The following is a 25,000-nucleotide window of genomic DNA, read 5'->3' on the forward strand; positions in this document are numbered from 1 at the left end:
ATTGTCTGTGTGATAATAGCATACACAGAGCTGTCTGTGTGATAAGTGTGAGCATTCTCTTTTCTGTGTGATAACTGTATATACTGGGCTGTCTCTATGATAACTCTGTGCATTCTGTTTTCTCTATGTGATAGCAACATATGCAGGGCTGTCTGTGTGACAGCTGTGAACTCTGGCTTTGTGCAGCTTCTGGTGAACAGTTTTTGTGGAAACTGGGTTCTCGAGGTGGTCATTAGCTCTGCAGTAATTTTGGGAGTTGTACTTTTGTGATCCTTTCTGACAATTCGTGTAAGAGTCCGATGGTTCCTATCTGAAAGTTTTGGTTTTCTTCTAGCGTTTTGTTTTGACGAAGAGGTTTTTCCCTCTTTCTCAAAGGCTGTCATTACTTTTGAGACAGTACTTCTTAATACACCAAACATTTCAGCTGTTTTTGTTACGCTAGCACTTGCCATATGAGCACCAACAATTTGACCTCTTTGAAAGTCCGATAGATCTGTCATTTTAATGAATTTTAATTACTTTTTTCTGAAGATATCTGAAAAAAAAACAGCAATTTTAGCAAAACATATTAAGCAACACCAATAATAAATCAAAAATCATAAAAATAAACAAGCTTTTGATGGTTTTATAGATATTTCAAAATTATGATGCTATGATGCTAGGTGTTTGCATTATTTTGCCCAACCCCTGTATATATACTTTGCTGTCTGTGTGATAACACCACATAATGGGGTGTTTGAGTGATAACTCTACATGTTGAACTGTCTATGTGATAACTATACACACTGGAATAAAAGGGTAAAGACCCCCTTTGGTCATGAATGACCATGGGACCGCACCTAGGAAGTTACCCTCTAAGGGACAAATTTGAGCAAGGTTGTTTTATGGAAGACCAGCAGTCACCCATGCATACCAGCCTCCCCTCTCCATGCCACCGATGTTATCCAAGGGAAAGGCAAAGGGGCCGATACAGCTTGGCACCAGTGACATCACAACTCATTTCTACAGCTGAGTGAACTGGAGCAACGTGAAATAAAGTGTCTTGCTCAAGAACACAACACGCAACCCGGTCCAAGAATCGAACTCACTACCTTATTATTGTAAGCCCGACGCTCTAATCACTGAGCCATGCACCTTCATACTGGAATAGTTGTGTAATAATTATACACATTGGGCTTTCTATGTGGTAATTACATTGCGCTGTCTGTGTGAAAGTTGTACACATCAGACCACTTGTGTAATAACAACACATATGACACTGTCTCAGAGTAACTCCATACATATTACATGCTCTGTGCTCTCTGTCAGATGTACTCAATGGCTTTTGTGATAGCTATACATATGCTATACTGTCTCTCTCTGTGTGATAACTAAACTTCTGTAACATGCATAATAGCAACACACTCACTAGGTTGCCTACTACTACTACTACTACTACTACTACTACTACTACTACTACTACTGTTATTATTATTATTATTTACTGCTTCTGTGAGTTCAGTCCCCAGGCAAGCTGCCAGTTGTAGTGTCTGTATCAGTCAAATGTCAGACATGGACAAAGACAGAGAGAGGGGGGGGCAGGTAAATGACAGAGGAAAGAGAGAGAGAGAGAGAGAGATGGAATGGGAAAGAATAGATAAATGAACGAGAGAGAGAGAGAGGAGAAACAATATTTGAGAAGAAGTGAAAATGTCAAGTGATATCTGAAAACAAAAAAAACAACAACAAAAAAAAGATTTTATTTTCTGTTTAGAGATTTTATTTTGTGTCTGATGTTTACTTTAAATATGACAGCGATGGTGATGGTTGTCTCGGTGCCGATGGTGATGGTTGTAATGACAAAGGTGTTGATTATTATAACGGTTATCATTATGATGTGAGGGCGTAAGGCAGTGAGCTGACAGATTCGTTAAAATGCCAGGCAAAATGCTTAACGGTATTTCATCTGTCTTTACATTCTGAGTTCAACTACTGCCAAGGTTGACTTTGCCATTCATCCTTCCAGGGTTAATAAAATAAGTACCAGTTGAGTACTGGGGTTGATGGAATCAGCTAGCCCCACCTCCACCAGAATTTCAGACCCTGTGCCTATAAAAAAAAAGGATTATGATGTGAGAGCATTTGGCCTAGTGGTTAGGGTGTTGCACACCCAATTGTGAGATTGTAGGCTTGATTCCTGCACTGGGGCAATTCATTGTGTTTTTCAGGAAAGCACTTTATCTCACATTGCTCAGCACTTCTGTGCAGTTCTGTCAACCGAATTCACTCATGAGGTATTGGTCAATCTGAGACTGTACTAGATGACACTTGCCCAAGGTATCACGCAATGGAATTGAACTTAAAACCATTAAGTTGCAAATTGAGCTTCTTGACCACACAGCCACATCTGGGCCTGTATTGAGTATTTCCACATAAACTCCACATTCACATGATTGGTATATCCTCTCTCTTCTTTCACTCTCTTTTTAAACTATTACTGTCAGGTGCTGTGTTCTGTACTTACACACACATCCTTAGGCTCAGTTTGAACTCACAGCCTGTATTTCTGGTGTTGGGCTTCATCTTTTAACCACCTCCTGCATGTCCCCTAAACCTTCAATGTTTAACCCTGGTTTGATGGATGCTGCATATGGCTTAGTGGTTAAGAGTGCGGGCTACTAACCCCATGATTCCAAGTTCGATTCCAGCAGTGACATGAATAATAATAATAATAATAATAATAATAATAATAATAATAATAATAATGATGATGATGATGATAGCAACAACAACATCGAAAAATACCTTAGGAATGAGAACCCAGGTTCGAAATTTCCCCAAGACACCTAATGAAGGCTGAAGGGTATATCAGCCGAAACGTGTTAACAACAAAACAAGATGAGGACAAATATCAGTCAAATGTAAATAATGTAAATAATTCCTCATCTCTTAAATATAGAACCATATGAATCACAATCTTGTACCTATTTGTAACTGTATCAATGTAGAATAAAATGTTTTTCGAAATACACCATGAAATGCCTGTAATAAATTTGAACTCCTCATCTTTGATTAGCTAGCCTAATATATTATCCACTTAGCCATCTCACTCCTATATCTGGCAATAGGTTGATAATGTCAATTATGTAATAATAACAACATGGTATTTCACTTACATTGTCACAACAACATTATTTAATTAATAAATTACTGGTGTGTTTTGTTTTTTTAATGCTAAACTGCTCTACAGAATACGTCTACAGAATTTTAGCTAACCACCATATACAGATAGATATGAACATTTCTTTTTTTTTCTCTTTATGTGTAATATCTTTATGGACAAAAAAAAAAATTACCAAAAACAGAATTAGCCTGGATAATTTCTGCCTTGCAAGTCCATGGATAAAATATCTCAAGAACCGCTGGATGGATTTGGATGAAACTTTCAGGAATGTTTGGCCTCGTGATTGACACAAACTGATTAGATTTTGGGATCGATCCAGTACAAAACAAGGATTCTGGATTATTTTTCTTTTTTTTTTTTTTTACTTAATTTTTGAGAGCAGTCGGGTTCAGTTTTAGTATTCTCATTTGTGAGAGCGGTCGAGTTTATTTCAGGTATTCTCATTTTAAAAATCATCTCTGGCTAATCATTGAGAGGATGTTGGTGTTGCCTTGGCGGAGGTTTGTGCTCTGTGAGTGTTCTTGTTACTATTATTTTCAGTTTGTAGTTAGATGCATAATTCTTTTCATTCCATGCTGACTAGCCTAATTCTGGATGACTATATATATATATATATATATATATATATATATATATATATATATATATATATATATATATATATATATATATATATATATATATATATATATATATATATAGAGAGAGAGAGAGAGAGAGAGAGAGAGAGAGAGAGAGAATTCCTGTTTCTATGACAATGACTGTCTATGCAGTTACCATTCCTATTAGTCAGAAGTGCAGAGTTTGTAAGCCTGTCTGTCAGCAGGGCAATGCGTACCAACCTGTCACAATGATAATGTATACATCACCTGTCATAAAAACATGTGTATTGCCTGTAAACTGCCACATTCTGTGTGTGTGTGTGTGTGTGTGTGTGTGTGTATATATACCCAGCAGCAAGTTTGTTTGTGTATGTTTGTGTGTGTATATATATGTATATATATATATATATATATATATATATATATATATATATATATATATGTATGTAGTAAGGCCTGATGTCTGTGTGGTAGACACTTTATGATCTATCATTGCTGTTGCTCAATAAAATATCTATTACACTGTTCACTTATGAAAGCCACTAATTCAATATTGATAATTCTGCTTGGCATAAGCTATCACCTTTATTCTTCAACCATCAGTCAGCTATCATAACTCTGCCTGACTGCCTGCATGTCTGTTTGTTTTTCTGTCTATCTTCTTGTAAGTCTTGGCAGATTGTTTACTGTTTCTCCAGTCACAAACCTCTTTCCCTGTCCCTTGTATACACGTGTGTGTGTGTGTGTGTGTGATCCCCAGATGGATGATTTCAAATCCTTCTTATCTACCAGTTGTCAATATTTCACTAGTTTTGGATTCCTTCTGTTTTTCAGACAGATTTTTTAGAATTGATGTTTGTTTACAGATTAACAAACATGCACTTGCTTTCTCTCGGCTTATAGCTTACAGATGTCACAACAACCTCATATCACATTAACCATATGACATTAACCATAGAGTGATGTGTGGGATGAGTGGTGGTGTACATAGTGCAGCACCAGCAGCAGCAGTAGCAGCAGCAGCAGAAGCAGCAACAGCAACAGCAGCAATTCTTTTATGATTGCTTGGTTCAATGACCTGAAATACAATGCAGAATCATAATTTCGCTGTTTTATTTTGTGGATGTTTATCATGTTAAAACTTGCCATGTATAGCTGCACATTTTGATGCAACTTATATAGCTGCCTGTTTCAACATGACTCGCCTTACATTGCTGCCAGTTCTGACATGACTCGCCTTATATTGCTGCCTTTTTCGACATGACTCACCTTATATTGCTGCCTTTTTCGACATTACTCGCCTTATATAGGTACCTGTTTCAACATGACTCGCCTTATAGTGCAACCTGTTTCAAAGTGACTCACCTTATACGACCGCATGTTTTGACATGACTTTCATTATATTGTTTCCTTTTTCTCTACATGACTTGCCTTATTGCTGCCAGTTTCGAGGTGACTTGCCTGATATTGCTACCTATTTCAACGTGACTCGCCTTATATTGCTACCTCTTTCGACATGACTCACCTTATATTGCTACCTGTTTTGATGTGACTCACCTTATATTGCGACCTGCTTTGACATGACTCTCCCTATATTGCTGCCTCTTTCGACATGACTTGCCTTATATTGCTGTCAGTTTCGACGTGACTCGCCTTATATGGCCACCTGTTTTGGCGTGACTCGCCTTACATTGCTCCCAGTTTTGCCATGACTCGCCTTATACTGCTGCCAGTTCCGACGTGACTCGCCCTATATGGCTGCTTGTTTCGACGTGACTCGCCTTATATTGCAGCCCGTTTTGACATGACTCGCCTTATTGCTGTCAGTTTTGACATGATTCGCTTTATATTGCAGCTTGTTTTGACATGATTCGCCTCATATGGCGACCAGTTTCAATGTAGCTCGCCTTATATGGCTGCCTTTTTCGACGTGACTCGCCACATATGGTCGCCTCTTTCGACGTGATTCGCCTTATATTGCTGCCCGTTTCGAGGTGTCTCGCCTGTTTAGATGTGAATCACCTTATATTGCTACCTGTTTTGATGTGACTCGCCTTATATTGCTGTCAGTTTCGACGTGACTCACCTTATATGACTACCTGTTTCGACGTTACCTTATATGGTCGCCTGTTTTGACGTGACTCACCTTATATGGCTGCCTGTTGTGATGTGACTCACCTTATATTGCTGCTAGTTTCGACGTGACTCGTCTTATATGGCCTCCTATTGCAATATGACTCTTCTCGTATGGCTGCCTGTTTCGATGTGACTTGCCTTATATGGGTGCCTGTTTCGGCAGTACCTGCCTTATATGGCTGCCTGTTTTGGAGTGATCTGCCTTATATGACTGCCTATTTCGGCATAACCTGCCTTACTTATATGGCTGCCTATTTTGGCATAACCTGCCTTATAATAGCTATCACTTATGACTACACTTACCTTATGTATTTGCTTGTATTGCTTACATCTGATGAAGACTGACGGGTGTATCAGCCAGAATGTTGTGTTAACAACAAACAAGATGAAGACAAATATCTGTCAAATGTAAATAATGTAAATAATTGGGATTGATGTAATAGACAAGTTCCTTTGCCAAAATTTCAAGCTTTGTGTTTATTGAAGAAAAGCTTATATAGTTTCTTGTGTTAACTTTGTCCTGTATTTTTCTACTAGGGCACATATTCCCATACTATGCAGCTCGCTATTACAATAAGCCTTATTCAGTATAACTGTCTATTGAAAGAAAAAGACTTTGTCTTTATAACTGCCTGTTTATAAGCCTGCTTCAGTGTAACTGCCTATTGTAATAAACCTTGTTCTTTATAATAAATGCCTATTGATAAGGCTTGTTCTGTATATTTGCTTATTGTAAAAAACCTTGTTCTCTGTAGCTGCCATCAATAATAATGTTTTGAATGAATGAACTCCAATATTTCAAATTTGGGTTTGTCCTCGTTAACGAGAGTGGCCAGATCTACCTCACTCTTACAGCAACTGCTCTCACACCATCTTGCCAGGTTTTGAGCATCCTCCCTCCTCAAGCCAACCCTCCCAATCTCCTCCACCTGTTCCATCCAAGTTTTCTTTGGTTCACCTCGCTTTCGTGGTTCCATTCACTTTAAACTCAAGCACTCTGCTCAGAACATGGTTCTCATCCCTCCTCAACACATGTTCATACTACTACACTCCATTTGCCCATGCCAGCTGCTCCACCGATTCCTCCAACCCAAGTACATCTCCATCAAGTCCTCAGCCCCCCTTTTATCCAATAGTTTCACACCATTGATCTCTCGGTCCTTTTGTAATAGTCTTTTGTAATAACCTTTATTCTGATGTATAACTGTCACTCTGTCGGTTATGACGACAAGGGTTCCAGTGGATTCGATCAATGGAACAGCCTGCTTGTGAAAGTAACATGCAAGGGACTGGGCACCCCCACAAGCATGCGTATCCTTAACATAACTGTCAGGGGTATCTGGCATGATACAGAATGTGACAAAGCTGCCCCCACCTTTGAATTACAGGTACAACTCATTTTTGCCAGCTGAGTAGAGTGAAGCAATGTGAAATAAAGTGTCTTGCTGAAGGACACCAAGCACCAACAGGAATTGAACTCGTGTCTGAATTGAACTCGTGGCTGAATTGAACTCATGGCTGAAAACCCTAACCACTGAGCCACTTGCTTTCATGATAATGTAATCTGTGCTACGATATACATGGAAAAACTATGGTCATGGCTGGCCTGAGGTTAAAGAACACAACAAGAACAGCTTTGCACGCTATGTCAGCAACTGGGCTGTTGGGGTTGACGTGGGTGTTGCCTACTGTACATCCACTATTTTTTTCTCTCCTCCTCTCTCACCCCCTCATCACTCTATGTGTTATTCTAACCCCCGTCCTTCCAACAACAATAGCTATTGAACTATAAAAGCCATTGTTGATAACTACACATGTTCAAGTGATTTGCCATCAGACTTTGTTCAGGTGTTGTGAAATCAGATATTACTTTTATCTAAATAGCACCTGTAACATGAGAACAACTTACTAAAACTACAGGTACGGATCCACTTGGCCATCTATGAAACAGCAAACATTCAACTTTTATTCCTTTAATCAGTGATTCTCGAATGAGGCCCATGTGACCCTTGCGGGGGTTCATATAAGATTTTGTTGTTGAAATTCATGTGCAATAAACAGGTTGTATTTGTACAATACACAAAATGTTTAAACAATTTTTGAGATGAGGAATTATGTACATTCTTTACATTTGATGGATATTTGTCCTCATCTTGTTTGTTGTTAACACGTTTCGGCTGATAGATGTCTTGGGGGAATTTTGACCCTGGGTTCTCATTCCTAAGGTATTTTTTTGATATTATTATTATTATTATTATTATTCAGGTCACTGCCTAGAATCGAAATTGGAATCTTGGGGTTAGTAGCCCATGCTCTTAATCACTACGCCATATACAAATATACATACATACATACATACATACATATATACACACATACATACAAGCACACATACGCACACACACATATATACACATACACACAAGCACACATACGCACATATACATACATACATGCATACATAAACACATAAATGGAGATCATGTTTAATATGAATATGATAATATAGTAATTCAAGCATAATTGGGTTAGGTCTGCATCAGTAAAAAATCCATCGAAGGCAGATCTGGGCATAGCATCAAGAATATAAGTGCATATGTGTGCACAGATGTGTGTGTGTGCACATTTGTGTGTAAAAGTAATGTATAGCGTGCCATCAACCAAGCATGACATGTCATTCTCCCAGTATGATCTTCCTTCCTGATGTATCATGTGAGTGGAAAAAAAAAACAAACAAAAAAAACCTAATTTACACGCACACACACACACACACTCTCTTCATTGGTTAAGGGAGGTAACTCCGAAAAGAAAGATGAATTGGCTACTGAAATGTTGGGTATTAAATTAACATGAATCTTTATGGATTTCTCTCATCTCGTCTTGAGAAGTTTTTCTAAATGTTACATGGCAATCATTTCTATTTCGTATCATTCTGCTTCATTGCAGTGGGATGGGAATTCAAACCTTATATTAACCCATAAAGCAATGGGATTTGCACTTACATAGCGTGGACTGCTGAGCACATTTTATGAAAATGAGACTACCACCATTACCATCATCATCATCATTGTTTAACTTCTGTTTTCCATGCTGGCATGAGTTGGACGTTTTGACTGAGGTCTGGAGAGCTAGGAGGCTGCACCAGGCTCCAATCTGATCTGGCAATGTTTCTACAGCTGGATGCCCTTCCTAATGCCAACCACTCTGAAAGTGTAGTGGGTGCTTTTTACGTGCCACCGATCATGTTCGGGTAGTGCTTTTTACGTGCCAGCATCACGAGGGTGGGGAGGCAAGGCACACATAAAAAACAAAAAAATTGTTAAAATATCTTCTTAGTATATAATTGTGGCAAGTTTTACATTATGTGAAAAGTCATTAGTTGAACTATTAGTCCTATTGCATTCTGGGAGGTATTGGAGCGTCTGAGTGACATTAGACCCCAACAAATGCCCTTAAATTAAATGCATCTATCTGGGTCACGATCATGGTCTTTCAACCTGTGCCTGATGACCACGATTGTGGCCGTTGTGCTTTATGTGTTAAGTATGTAGTAGACTACATCACAGTATTTTACTTACTCATATTATTGATATCAATAATCAATATCAATACATTTAATCTATTTCCGTATCTATTGATTACTCTTTGTTTTGTCAATAGAGAAGAATATGCTTAGCTGAGAAAGACTAATAAGACTGAAACATGTCTGTTGCTTTTTCCAGCTGGTTTTAGACCAGATACAATCTAATCTGCTTCTTTAACTTGTTTCAGTCATTAGACTGTGACCATGCTGGGGCACTGCCTTGAAGGGTTTTTAGTTGAAGGAATTGAACCTAGAATTTATTCTTTTTGAAGTTTGCTATTTATTCTGTTGTTTGTTTTGCCGAACTGCTTAGCTATAGGGTTGTAAACACACCTACACCGGTTGTCAAGTAGTGGTGGGGGGACAAACACACACACACACACACACACACATACGATGGGCTTCTTTCAGTTTCTGTCTACCAAATCCACTCACAAGGCTTTGGTCGGCTCGAAGCTATAATAGAAGTCACTTGCCCAAGATGCCACACAGTGGGGCTGAATCTGGAACCATGTCGTTGGGAAGCAAGCTTCTTACCACACAGCCCTGCCTGTGCCTGCATCACTAAAAGATTTCATTTAACTGATCTTAATTATCTTCCTTCCTTTCTTTTTTTTGTAGATTTTAAGCATCACTAGACGGAGTTTTGTCTACAGATCGCTTGGATACTCTGTCAATATCAAAGTTTTTCAGTTAGCTATATTACATATATCAGCCCTCCTGTATTTGCGTTTAGCATGCAGAACACTGCCTTGGGTATATGGGTTTTTTTTTTACCCCTACATATATACAACACTGTAGGAAATACTTACATGTCTGGTTATTTTATTTCTTTGTAGATAACATTGAGAAAGGTTGCTATGATGACCGAGATTTGGAAAAGATTAAGACCGATGATTTTCTCTTGGAACTCTACTGCAGACACCAGCCTAAAGCCAAAGTTGAAGAAGTTGCCTCCTTAATTCATGAGTCATTAAAATGGAGGATGGAATACCAAATAAATGGCAAGTATTGTTACATTATAATTAAATACATTGATTTCTGTTCTGTATTTAAGAGATGAGGAATTATTTACATTATTTACATTTGATGGCTATTTGTCTTCATCTTGTTTGTTGTTAACACACCATTTCAGCTGATATACCCTCCAGCCTTATTATTATTAAGGCAGCAAGCTGGCAGAATTGTTAAACATGCTGGACAAAATGCTTAGCGGCATTTCGTCCATCTCTACATTCTGAGTTCAAATCCCACTGCGGTTGACTTTGCCTTTCATCCTTTCGGAGTCGATAAATTAAGTACCAGTGAAACACTGAGATTCATGTAATTGACTAGTCCTCTCCCCTCAAATTTCAGGCCTTGTGTTTATAGTAGAAATTATTATTATTATTATTATTATTATTATTCCCTTGTTGATCCTGCCATTAAAAATTCAATGTGCCAGTGATTTGCCCATTGAAGATCTGTAGTCATTGAAGATCAATGACCAGTGATGTTTATTGTTCACCAGATAATGATAAAAAGAAATAGAAAAAATATTGAATTAATTTTAGAGACTTAATCTATTTATCCTTAAAGAATAACATTCCTGGTGATATTTGAACCTATAACAATCAGGTCTATATATATATTTTTAAGCCTAGTTCTTAACAGATTAATTACTGTGTCTTTTTTTTACTTCTGTTAACCTAATTTTTTTCTGTTCTTATCTCCTCTATATTCGTTCTACTTCCTGATTGTAATCAGCTTTTATTCCTTACCTCTTTTCCTGACCTATTTATGATGGACTGTGGAAAGCATATGATCTAGTGGTTAGGGTATTGCACTTGTGATCGCAAGATTGTGGGTTCAATTCCTATTGTGAAGGTGAATAGCTCAGTGGTTAGAGTGTCAGGCTTACAATCATGAGGATGTGAGTTCGATTCCCAGACTGGGCTGTGTGTTGTGTTCTTGAGCAAGACACTTTATTTCACGTTGCTCCAGTTCACTCATCTGTGGAAATGAGTTGTGACATCACTGGCGTCAAGCTGTATTGGCTTTTGCCTTTCCTTTGGATAAAATCGGTGGCGTGGAAAGGTGGGGCTGGTATGCACAGGTGACTACTGGTCTTCCATAAACAACCTTGCCCAGACTTGTGCATCAGAGGAGAACTTTCTAGGTGCAGTCCCACGGTCATTTGTGACAGAAGGGGATCTTTACCCTTATATATATATATCTATGTATGTATGTATGTACACTTTCAAATTTTTGAATGATGATGATTTTCCATCTACCAAGTTCACTTACAAGTCATTAGTTGGCCTAGCGTCATGATAGAAGACATGTGCCCAAGGTACCATGCAGTTGGACTGAACCTGAAATTGCTTACTTGTAAAACCAGCTTCTTAACCACACAGCCATGTCTGCACCTACCAAAATATAATTCAGCTAAAGGTACAAATGATGACGCTTAAAAGACTGATCAACCTCCCTTAGTGGAAACGGTAAAGCATCCAGTGTAGTATTTTGCAACACCTTGTCCTCCTTACCTCTTCATTTCTACCTCTTCCCCTACAATTCCTCTTCCCTTTCCTGTCTGTAATCTTATATTCTCTCATTCTTCACCGAAAGACTCAACTCAAAACATTAAATACTTCTTTTCTTCATTATTATTATTATCATATCACAATTTTGGCTTTTAGCCTCCACTAATTTAATGGAAACTTCAGGAGAATATTCTGTATTGTTATAGTTAAAACATATAAATTATTAGCTTCAATGCTTTCACTTTAAACAAGTTTAAGTGTTTGTGTTGCTGTGTAGATGATTATCAGTAAAAACCTGAAATCCTCATTCTTTATATCAGCTAAGATAATACAGTCTAAAACAATCTGGGGGTAATTAGAATTATGTTAAAATGGTGGGGCATTCTCTAAGAAGGCACATAGTTATGGTTACAAGCTGGAGATTGGGGTCGAAAGTAGGAGGCTGGTTGGTGTCTGATAATTATCAAAGAAGAGGACCAAAGTGAGGATCTGAGTCACTTTGAAATAAGACTTGTTAAATGTGGGGCAAACTGACCTTAATGTTACTGATTGTTCATTTTGAGGACCAGTCCAGTAAGAAAATGAACAAAGGTAAATGTCTGTGTGGGTGGTGGTGGCTGTTTGGCACAAGGCACACTTAGACTTATTGTTTACTTGTTTCAGTCATTAGTCTGTGTCTAAGCTGGAGCACCATCTTGGAGGGCTTTTAGTTGAACAGTATTTATTTTTTGAAGTCTGGTTCTTTGCTGAACTGCTAAGTTACTGAGATGTAAACAAACCAGCACCAGCACCAGCACCAGTTTTCAAGTGGTGGTGGTGGGGTCAGACACAAATGATACATACACACACATGATGGGCTTCTTTTAGTTTCCCTCTACCAAGTCCACTCACAAGGTTTCGGTTGGCCCAAAGCTGTAGTAGAAGACACTTGCCCAAGGTGCCATGCAGTGGAACTGAACCCAGAACCATGTGGCTGAGAAGCAAACTTATTACCATACAGGTGTGCCTGTTCTTAGGAAATTTTAATAACGATTATATATTGAAGTAATTTGCTCAGATGGAGTTGAAAAGCAAATGAAATGCCAAAAGGAAGAAATGGACTTTAGAAAATGAAACGATTTGAAGTCAAGAATGTACACAAGATAATGTCAACATAAATATAGACACACACTCTCAACATTGGTATTTTCAGAGAATGTCGACATAAGCACTGTCAACAGCAGTGCTGGAGATTTGCTAGTCATTGGTCATTTTTAACCAGTCCTGGGCAAACTGCAACCTGTGGCACTTTCTGAATGGCATGCCTAATGGAAAATTATCTTTGAACTTTTTTAGAAGTGTGGCCTGTGATGATGAGCCATGTCTCATGTGACCTGCTTCTCAAGAAAAGTTGCCCATGCCTGCTCTAAATGCTCATCATCTTGAAATGATAGGTGACTGGCCTTCAAATGTACTCCAGCTTGGTCATGAACACATTGGTTGAAGAATTATAGTAACGGGTTATATATATTGCAATTTAATTTGCTTCCATTTTGCTTTCAGATTTATCGGACGATAGTTTTGATGATAAAATGTGGGAACAACGTGCAATATTTTTCCATAATACAGACAAAGATGGACACAAAGTCTGTGAGTAGATTCCATTATTTTAACTAATACTTCTGGAATTATCTGGTGTTTTATGTTAAGCAAAATGTTCAATTACTACCGATTTTGTGCATTTCTGTTGCTGCTGTGCCATTATAATTACCAGAAGGATGCTTGAGGGCTACGGTTGAGAACCGCTTGTGTAGATTGTGCTATTGAAAAGGGATTTTAAAGTTGATAAATTATTTCAAATATTCAGTGAATTCATTACACAATGTAGACAATTTCATAAGTTAGAAATGCTTTTCTGTCTCAACAACGAATTCCACTGGTTGATACTGTCTACCAGTGGATTAAAAAAAAATAGAGATGTTTGTAAGAATTAACTGTAAATATCTGATAGCATTATTTTGTTGAAGTAAATTCTGTTTTGTTTGCAGTGATCACCCAAGTTAAAATGCACCGAAAAGGTGACAGTCACTATCTGCTGACGGTGAAAAAGTTCTTTGCTTGGCACATAGAAAAAGCCTTTCAAGAAAACCCTGGTGAACCGCTAATGCTGTTATTTGATATGGATGGTGCTGGGCTTGCGAATTTGGTAATCCCCTTTTGTGATTTTCTCTTTTTATTTTTTGTTACCTCAGGCAATTTCAATCGGGTTTCAGACAGCTGGTATCAGCCATTATTTGTCTTTTGTTTCAGTATACATCTGTTAAATATCAGTTTTGTCACTGGATAATCTGTTAATTATCTATTTTGTTGCTCTCTACATGTATTAAATATCTGTTTTGTTACTGTCTATGTGTTAAAAAGATCTGTTTTGTTGGTGTTTACATCTGTTAAGCATCTGTTACTGTTGACATCTGCTCAATATCTGTTTTGTTGCTTTGTTGTTTAAACTGTTAAGTATCTGTTTTGCTGCTGTTTAGATTTGTTCAGTAACTGTTTTGTTGCTGTCTATTTCTGTTCAGTGTGTGTTTAATGCAAAACGTGGTGGCGGCAGCAGTTTGTGAGAATAAGGTGAGGGTTGCTTGATTATAAATAGTTGAGAGAGAAAGAGTGGGGCTTGTTACCACCATATTGTTGCAAACGATACTACATGATATTTCAATATCATTTCAGGACATGGACTTTATCAGATTTTGCATAAACTGTTTCAAATCTAATTACCCATGTATTTTAGGTGAGTATTTTCTATCTTAATAACACGGGGTTTGTTAACAATTAACTTCAACAAAGAAATAACTTCTATCCTTCAGTTTTCCTTAACCTATAAATGATTAGTCTTCATGTTTATTAATTCTTAAGGGTCATGGGTAATATATACCAATCACATTGTATTGTAACACCTGGGTAATTTATGATGATCAAATTGTATTGTAATATTGGGGTGGTTTATAGGGGTGGTTTATAGGGGTGATACTGCTAGATGAATTTTTGGGGATCAAACTGTATTATATTACTGTGGTGTTTTGTAGGAATATTGTAAAGCTAAAAAGGGATCACTTTTTATTGTAGCTAATGTATTTTTCGCTAGCTTTAAAGAATCCTAATGATAAAAGAAAGTTTGTTTGCTTTATAACTATTTCCACCAAGTTCTCTTTAATATAAGTTGTATTTCTTTATGTTTCTTACAGGATTAATGTTGGTATATGAAATGCCTTGGATTTTTAATGGTGAGTTACTGTGTCTAACTTCCATGTGTCTAACTTCCATGTGGTTTTGTCAAATATTTTTGTTATTTTAGTTTACTTGAATTACACACTGGCTGTTCAGCTCTGTGACTGTAGTTTCAGAGCCAAGGGAGGTAATTCTACATAACTAATTATCTTAGCTGAAAATATAGACCACTCCTAAAATCTTTCAACTAATGCAAGGCATTCATCATCATCATCATCATCGTCGTTTAACGTTCGCTTTCCATGCTGGCATGGGTTGGACGGTTTGACTGAGGGCACGTAAAAAACACCTTTTGAGCATAGTCATTGCCAGAACCGCCTGACTGACCCTCGTGCCGGTAGCATGTAAAAGCACCCACTACACTCTTGGAGTGGTTGGTGTTAGGAAGGGCATCCAGCTGTAGAACCTTTGCCAGATCAGATTGAGCCTGGTGCAGCTTTCTGGCTCACCAGTCCTCAGTCAAACCATCCAACCCATGCCAGCATGGAAAACAGACATTAAACAATGATGATGTACAGGGCATATGTAGAGATAATATTTCTCTGTAGAATCAAAACATGGACTATAAAGAAGGATCATAAAATAAAGTTGGATTTTATGTATTGTTTGTGCACTTTTGTTGTTGTTGTTTTCTCTTAACCAAATATGGTACCTCAAAAATAGTACCTCTAATTATTTTTGTGCATCAATTTGTTTTCTTTACTGCCTTGTGTTGTAAAAAAAAAGCTTGTAGCACTTAAGGTTTTTGTTTTCTTTGTGTGTGTTAAGTTTTTATTTATATGTGTGTCAGTTGGTTATATTTTAATGTTTTCTGGTTGTTGCTGGTAAGAAAGAGACAGTTCATCATCATCATTTTAATGTCCACTATTTCATGATTGCATGAGTTGGGCAGAATTAATTGAAGCAGATTTTCTTTCTGTCACCAACCTTCACCTGCTTCCAAGCAAAGAAATGTTACCCCATGGCCAGACATGTTTTCATGGAAGATTGGAAACGAAGGACACTGCATATATGACAGTGACGCTTGTCTACAACTATCACACAATGTCAAACCCAAGAGTCACAACACACACACACACACACACACAATGTGTACATATATATATATATATATATATATACGATGGGTTTCTCTTGGTTCTGTCTATCAAATCCACTTACAAGGCTTTGGTCAGCTTGAAGTTATAGTTGAAGATACTCAAGGTATCCGACAGAAGAACTGAACTTGAAACCATGTGGCTGGAAAGCAAACTTCTTCATTACTCAGCCATGAATTAAATAAGATTGTAGTGGTAGTTCAGCAGCACGATGGGAGTATGTGAGTGTGATGAGGTCCTGCATATATGTCTTAAAGAAGTGTAGGAGGGTCATATAGATAGAGGTTCAAAAGAGTAGGCGAGAGGACTAATTGCTATGATACTCCAGTCAGGAAATGACAAGTTCTGAAAGTGATTATTTTTGTGCCTGGCATAAGGCCTGGATGGTAGTTTACTAGCCACTGTCTTTTATGTTCTGTTTCTTGTATGATTTTTTTTTGGTGATAGATTTTTCACAAAGGGCATCTGGCTGTAAAAACCAGATTTTGCTGGTGCCACTTAAAAAGCACCCAGTCCACTCTGTAAAATGGTTGGCATTAAGAAGGGCATCCAGCTGTAAAAACCCTGCTGAACAGTCCTCACCATGCAGGTGCCACATGAAAAGCACCCAGTCCACTCTGTGAAGTGGTTTATGTTAGGAAGAGCATTCAGCTGTGAAAATCATGCCAAACAGACCTTGCCAGTGTTGTGCCACGTAAAAGGCACTCAGCCCACTCTGTAAAGTGGTCAGCGTTAAGAAGACATCCATTCCTGAAAACCATGCCAAAACAGACAGCAGAGCTTGGTGCAGTCCTCTGGCTTTCCAGCTCCTGTCAAACCATCCAACCCATGCCAGCATGGAAGGCAGATGTTAAAGGGTGATAATGGTCTGATAAATGTGCTTTCTGTATTTTACAGCGTGGGTGTATAATTTGTGGTGGTTGTGAAAAGCTGTGCTGTGTTGCTGATGCTAATCATTCTGTATATTATTTTACAGTTATGCTCTATGGCTTATGTTTCATACATTTTTCTCAGTTTTCTGGTTTCCTGTTGCTTATTTTCTTTGTTACTTCCTTGTTTAGTTGTTTGATGCAGAGTTTCACGCCTGCAGTAAATTAGTATGGGTCACCCTGACTTGTGATCGGAGGCATTCCAGCCATGGCTGTCATGTTTTCTTTTCTTTTTCAAGACAGTGTGTGTAGAAGTGTATTGTCCCCTGTGTCCCTAAGACTTCAAGGTGTGCTTTATTGTTCTGTCATCAGACTGTGGTCATGCTGGGGCACCACCCTGAAAGGTTTTAGTTGAACAGATCAGCTCTTCTACTTAATTTTTTTCTAAGTCTGCTACTTAATCTGATAGTCTCTTTTGCTGAGCCAGTAGGTTATGGGGGATGTAAATAAACCAACACTGGTTGTTAGGCATCGATGAGTGAGGGCACAAAGGCACACACATATACATATCATCATTACCATAATCATAATTATACATATATATATATATATATATATATATATATATATATATATATATTAAAATTAATCAAAGGGCATACTAAGTATGTCTACCTGCTGGAAATAACAGTCAAAGCTCTTATTTAAATCGCCAAAAGAATTTTGACAGTTATTTCCAAAAGGTAGACATACTTAGTATGTCTGTTGATTAATATTAATCCTTCAGCTGTTTAATACTTTTTGGGGGCCTGCATTCACCTATATTATTGATTGTGTTATTATCATTTTTAAATTGTTACATTAGATAATAACAGAGTCAATGATATCTTTGAAAATTATTTTTTTCGTGAATTATTTGTTCTGTATTGAAATATATATATATATATATATATATATATATATATATATATATATATATATATATATATGATATATAATATATATAGATAATATATATATATATATATATATATATATGATATATAATATATATAGATAATATATATATATAGATAATATATATATATATATATATATATATATATATATATATATGATATATAATATATATAGATAATATATATATATAGATAATATATATATATATATATATATATATATATATATATGATATATAATATATATAGATAATATATATATATATATATATATATATATATATATATATATATATATATATATATATATATATATATAGATAATATATATATATATATATATATAGATAATATATATATATATATATATATAGATAATATATATATATATATATATATAGATAATATATATATATATATATATAGATAATATATATATATATATATATAGATAATATATATATATATATATATATATATATATATATATATATATATATATATATATATATATATATATATATTTCAATATGGAGCAAATAATTCACAAAAATAATAATTTGCGAAGATATCATTGACCAGTAGTCACCCATGCACACCAGCCTCCCGTCTCTGTGCCACTGATGATGTTATTCAAAGAAAAAGTAAAGGGTCCGATACAGCTTGGCACCAGTGACGTCACAACTCATTTCTACAGCTAAGTGAACTGGAGCAATGTGAAATAAAGTGTCTTGCTCAAGAACACAACACACAGCCTGGTCTGGGAATGGAACTCACTGCCTCAGGATAGTGAGCCTGATGCTCTAAACACTGAGCCATGTGCCTTTATATATATATATATATAAGACACATGACTCAGTGATTAGTATACACACACACACACATAATGAGCTTCCATACAGTTTCTGTCTGCCATATCCACTCACAAGGATTTGGTTGGCCTGGGGCTATAGTAGAAGATACTCGCCCAAGGTGCTGTGCAGTGGTATTGAACCTGAAGCCAAGTGGTTACAAAGTGAGCTCCTTAACCACATGCTATTTCTAGCATATCAAGCCCTGTGGAGATTCCCTTTTTTTTTTTCGTGGTTTGTATTCTGACTTTGGTTGTGGCCGATGTTGTTGTTTAACTGTAGGTCTTCACCGATTGAGCTGACCCATGATCAGAGACATTCCATGCGTGACCATCTCATGTTGTTAGGAATATGAAAGACTACAGTACATAATGTATCCTGTCATTTTGTAAAGGTAGAGGAGATGATTTGAAGGAGATTTGGTAGCTATTTCTAGCGGGTTGAGCGACCATGTAGAAACACCCTTGTGTTGAAAGAAGATGATGGTGGTGGCGGAAGAGGAGCAGTTATCGAACTGGCAATTCATGACAAATATTTACTTTGATTCCAACGCTGGGATTGAACTCTCTTACCTCATTTTGTAATCTTACCTCACCAAAAACTTTAGTCTCTACTCTATCTAATTATACACCTGGCTGATAAACTGATAAGGATCGCATCCCACTTTTTACCTCTGTGTGTGTGCGTATCATCAACAACAGCATCAACGACACTATATATATATATATATATATATAAAACACGCCATCCAAATTCGGGTATGTAAAGAAACCCTGTGATTTCATTTGTCTTCCCTCCTCTTCCTTATTCCCCACTTTCTCACCATCCTTTCTTTTGTCTCTCTTCCCACTTCATGTGTAAAGCATTATCGTCGTTAATCGTTTAGTCCTGTTGTTACATCACATATTCTCTCCCATCCCACCTCCCACTCTCTATAAAGCCTCTCTTTATCGTTTTCACCCTCCCTCTTCTACTCTATGGTCTTTCGCTTCCCTCATCTTCATAGTCCCTCTTTTTCTTTTTCTTTCGTTGTCTCCTCTCTTCTCTCTATTCCGTTCAGTTACGAAACATTGAATTTCTCTGGGTAAATTTCAACGCTGTTAAAACACTGGAGCGTAAGCATTGCTGCAGTGGCTCCCCCTACATCGGAGTGCAGTCACAGCGACTCCTCTCTTCATCGGAGTGCAGTCGTCACAAGCCACACTCCTGTACCGACCCCCCCATAACATTGGTGTGCAGACACCACCACAACCACACTCCTGCAACTGACCTCCGGGCTGGAGTGCAGACACCACAGCTAATACTCCATACTCCTTTTGTTCTCCTTGGGTCAGCTTGGTCTTTACAGCCACTGCTGCAGTGGCTCCCTCCTACGCTGGAGTGCAGACATTACAACCACACTCCTATAACCCTCCCTATTTAAGGTAATCTACATTTCCTTCTCTCTTTCTTTCTCTCCGTTTGCCATCTTCACCATTTCTATTGAGCCGTGACAATTGTTTCGATAATTTACTAATATATATATAGCATGCATAAATATCTGCTACAGTAACTTTCAATGTGTGTGAGTGTGTGTGTTTACATGTATGTTTATATATTTATATGTATAAATATCGGTATGCGTGCATTTGTTATGTTATACATTAAATAAGGAACAGTCGTTCAGAAGAGTATTCCGTGTCAACACTGGTGGTGTTCGTCACCTTTAATGTCTTTACCTTTCCTGTGACGTAACACCGCATGCAGACCACAACACACATAAACACCTAATCACCAAAAAAGCCGTAGGCTTAATGTCTGATACCAAACCAGTGTAAGAAAGCTGCATATATTAACAGTTGATTGTATAGCATTGCTGTTGAAAATCAGTTTAAATATCAGGTGTATTTATCTGTACAAGTTGGTGCAATATTAGCTATTTCCTGCTTACGCAGTTGCACAATGGCCAAGCTCTATTATACTTCAGCTTCATACAAATGCCATTGACATTCAGCAACGCTTAATTTATCGCTCTACGCAGGTTACTATATATATATATATATATATATATATATATATAGTTATTTTACGCCAGCTTTTCCGTGCTCTCATTTGTTGGTCGGGTCGTTCTCTAGAACAGTGTCTCGCCATTTATTGTTTGTAGTCCTTTGTCATCGCCTTCGTGAAGTTCAACCTTCTGAGACCAGTTTTCATCACACTTCATCCTATGTCTTCCGTCGGTCTCCTTCCGTACGTCCCTTTCACTTGGTCTACTCGACACTTCGTCCAAATGTCAGCCTTCTTTCGTTCGTAATCACATGTCCATTCTAGGTCACCCAGTTTTTGTTGTTCCCCTTTCAGCTCATTTGTGCTCCGTCGTTCATGCACACATTAACATTACGCATCCTGCGGACCATGTTTGCCTCAGTTTTTTTTCTCTCTCTTTTTCCATCCTTCACACATTCCTCCTATTCGATGCCCATGTTTCGTTTACCACACCACACAAGCTTCGTACAGTCTGTCCTTCTCTTGGAGACATAACATCTTTGTTTTTAGGTCACCTAGGTTACGGAAGCTATCAGAAGTACATTTACGTCGGGACCATCTGAGCATTTGATAATAGTCCATCGTATGGGTGCACTTACTACTAACTATTTTGCATCTGTCACAAAGTATTTCTTCTCTCTATGTTTGTAATCCCACTGCATTTTTAGTGTGCATCTATAGTTTACATTTGGTACAAAGTATAGAGTTTGTACCAAAAACTATCAACTCTTAAACTTCATGTTGTGTTCGACCATCGCCAAGATCTCTAAAACTTTTCACTTTGCAGGTTACAAGCACATGTGTGGGGCTGGGGGGAGGTCTCAGGCCAGCAGTGTTTGGGGTCTGAGGATACACTGTAAAGCTCAACCCCTTATGAGCGAGAAACCCAGGCTAACCCCATATACCGGCCTACCCAACTATAATATTAACTCCTCTACATCTTAGAGTGTGCTTCTCCCCTGGATTGATGTATTTCTATAAACGATCCTATATATATATATATATATATATATATATATATATAGTGACATACATACATAATATAAACACTCATGCATGCATGTATATGTACATCTGTATACTTCAGTCTAGTGTGAGCACGAAGCTCTCGGTCTTTGAGTCACTTTGTAACTTCTGCCGATTAATAATAATAATAATATATATATATATATATATATATATATATATATATATATATATATATATATATGAGTGAGGGCGTCGGATGCCTGAGGTGTGTATAATATGTACTTTGTATTGATTTCTTCCCTCACCGCAATGTTATAAGTTAATCTCTCAGATGAAGAAGTATAATTTCTGCAGGGAGGGAGCGTGTTTACATCCTGGCACAGCGGCCTTTTTCACTCTGACCTTACCTTACAAATATCAAACGTCACCCCACCAACAATAACACTCACACGTGTCTTTCGCCATTCTCGTGTCTGCTTTGTATGAATGCGTTTATCCTTCTCATCTTTCACTCTCAATGGTTTCAGATGCCTGCAGAGGAAGCACAAAACAAAGCTAGGAGCTAAAGCAGTTGTTGCTTTGATGTCAGGCGGGTCTGAATTAAGCTGATCTATGACTACTGTCATCTCTCTTTTTCGCTGGCAGTAAGTGTTGTGTGAGAGAGATTTAGCTGTTATTTCTAGCTTAACGAGCAGACCTTTGATCAAAGACATTCCAGTCATATTTTTGTGTATCCATGACAACATTTATCTACTGCATCATCTCTTTTAATTTTAAGACGGTAGAGTATGATTTGAGATTTGGCTGTTATTTCTAGCAAGTGAAGTGACCACATATAAATTTGAAACCTTCACCTGCGATATGGACACATTGGGAGAGTTCTGATCTATGTATGCTGTGGCTTTCTGTTAATAAATACTCCTTTCTGCTCTAGGCACAAGGCCTGAAATTTTTTTGGGGGGGGTGGCGGTGGGGCAGTCGATTAGATCGATTCCAGTTCGCAACTGGTACTTAATTTATCAACCTCGGCAGAATTTCAACTCAGAACGTAAAGGCAGACGAAACACCGCTAAGCATTTCGCCCCGGCGTGCTAACGTTTCTGGAGTCTCGCCGCCTTCTGTCAATAAGTACTATAGTGCCCATGGCATTGATTTGACCAGGGGCCGCAGTTGCGTAGTGTTGGACACCAAGTAGTGATTGCACGTATCCATGACGACATACATGACTGAGACGCACAAACTATGAGTATTTCGATGTTGTTATATCACTTCAGTTGTTCTTTTTGTCTCTGCTATTCTTTGATATGGTTTCGATCCACACTTGTTATTTCACATTCGTGTGTATCGGTAATGTCGGGGAGAGAGAGAGAGAGAGAGAGAACGCAACACAATTACATACCACAATAATGAGTCAGTAAAGTTGTTATTGTTACTTGAAAGCTGCTACGTTGTCGTTTAGTTCCAGGTCACCCTTGATCGTACAGGCCTATGATTAAAGGCATTCCAGCTATGACCATCGCGTTTATCTTCAAGGAATTTCCCCCCCAAATATATAATGAAGTGTAGAAGTATTGGACCCTTGGAGGTCATATGGCCCCCCAGTTGAGGACCACTGGTTTATACAGTGGGAATGAATTCATTAATATACTCGCCCATGTGTGACTATTGGTTTTGTGCCTTGTTGAAGAAGGACCTCACTATTTGTTACCTTAGTTATTAGGTCCAGCTCCTGCCCTTCAGCCCAAGTATTTACTTTCTCCTTATCGCTGTATGGAGTTCTAATACAGTTCAGGTTTATTAAAGTGGATTATAATGTTTAAGATATATTTATAGATATTTCTTCATTTTACGAGTTTTTATCACAGACAGGTGTAGTATCACTGTAGGTGTATTGTTGTCTCTGTGTACAGGTATGTATTGCTGTAAGTGATTCTTAAGTCAAGTTTCTACCTGCCATAAAACTAATGTAAACCTGTCTTTACATGCTCTGTTCATGGTGTTGTTGGGTCCCCCACATCCTTCATACCTGCTTCTTCAAATGAGAAAGGTAGATACTGTTGAAATATGACATCCTGTGAAAACCACCGGTCAGTCTTACCTGGAGAAATGGAAGAAATTACCAGTTTGTATATATATATATATATACACACACATATACAAACATATGTATATATGTATCTATGAGTATATTTGTGCATGCATTAATCTGTCTGTGTATGTTTGTATGCAGGTGTGTGTGCGTGTGTTTTCATACACTAATCTCGCTTTCTCACCAAATTATTCGTCTCTCCTCTCCCTGCGTCAATATTAGTTGTGATCACCTAAATTAGAAATCATTATAAACTCTATGAAGAATGGTAGCTGGCAAAGCTGGTTGAGGACCACACAAAATACCCTGTACTATTTGTAGCTTGCTCTGGGTTCAGACCTTTCCGATGTCAACTTAACACTTCATTCTTCAAGGGGTTGTTAAGATAATTACAAATCAACATTTATTCAGCTGTATCCTCCCCCAAATATTTACAGTGGCCTTTTTCCAAGCTTAGAAAAATCCTCATTATCTCTACCATCAACTTTTTTTTTTTGTATTTGTTTTCCATGTTCTTATAGATATTACCCCCTCTGCCTCTCTCTCTCAATCCACCCACTGAGCTATGCTATTCATTTATCTTACTGTCTTCTCAATTACAAAACTACTTAGCTGATATTTCACTGTTTATACATAGCTAAATCCACCCACAAAACTGTCTGGGGGTAACTTTTCATCATGAAGATCCACTTATGTACACACCCTTTGTTGATATTTAATAAGGGTGGTTGGTGGGTTGGCAGAATTGTTAGAGCATTGGACAAGATGCCATGCAGTAATTGTTCTGGCTCATCACACCCTGGGTTCAAACCCCACTGAGGTCAGCCTTGCCTTTCATAATTCTGACATTGATAAAATAAAGTAC

General features: G+C 37.6%; 1 protein-coding gene across 5 annotated transcripts in view; it reads left to right on the forward strand.

The window, feature by feature from the left end:
- Window positions 1-25,000, forward strand: part of LOC106867559 (motile sperm domain-containing protein 2) — a 71,084-nt gene that overhangs the window by 28,524 nt on the left and 17,560 nt on the right. For all 5 annotated transcript variants that reach the window (XM_089361791.1, XM_089361793.1, XM_089361794.1 and 2 more), the window contains exons 3-7: window positions 10,324-10,488; window positions 13,552-13,638; window positions 14,037-14,194; window positions 14,719-14,779; window positions 15,234-15,272. In XM_089361791.1, coding sequence (XP_089217917.1) covers window positions 10,324-10,488; window positions 13,552-13,638; window positions 14,037-14,194; window positions 14,719-14,779; window positions 15,234-15,272 — 510 coding nt within the window. The remainder of the gene's footprint in view (window positions 1-10,323; window positions 10,489-13,551; window positions 13,639-14,036; window positions 14,195-14,718; window positions 14,780-15,233; window positions 15,273-25,000) is intronic.

Source organism: Octopus bimaculoides, chromosome 13, assembly GCF_046866305.1.
Source record: "Octopus bimaculoides isolate indiv1 chromosome 13, ASM4686630v1, whole genome shotgun sequence".
NCBI classification, from domain to species: Eukaryota; Metazoa; Mollusca; class Cephalopoda; order Octopoda; family Octopodidae; genus Octopus; species Octopus bimaculoides.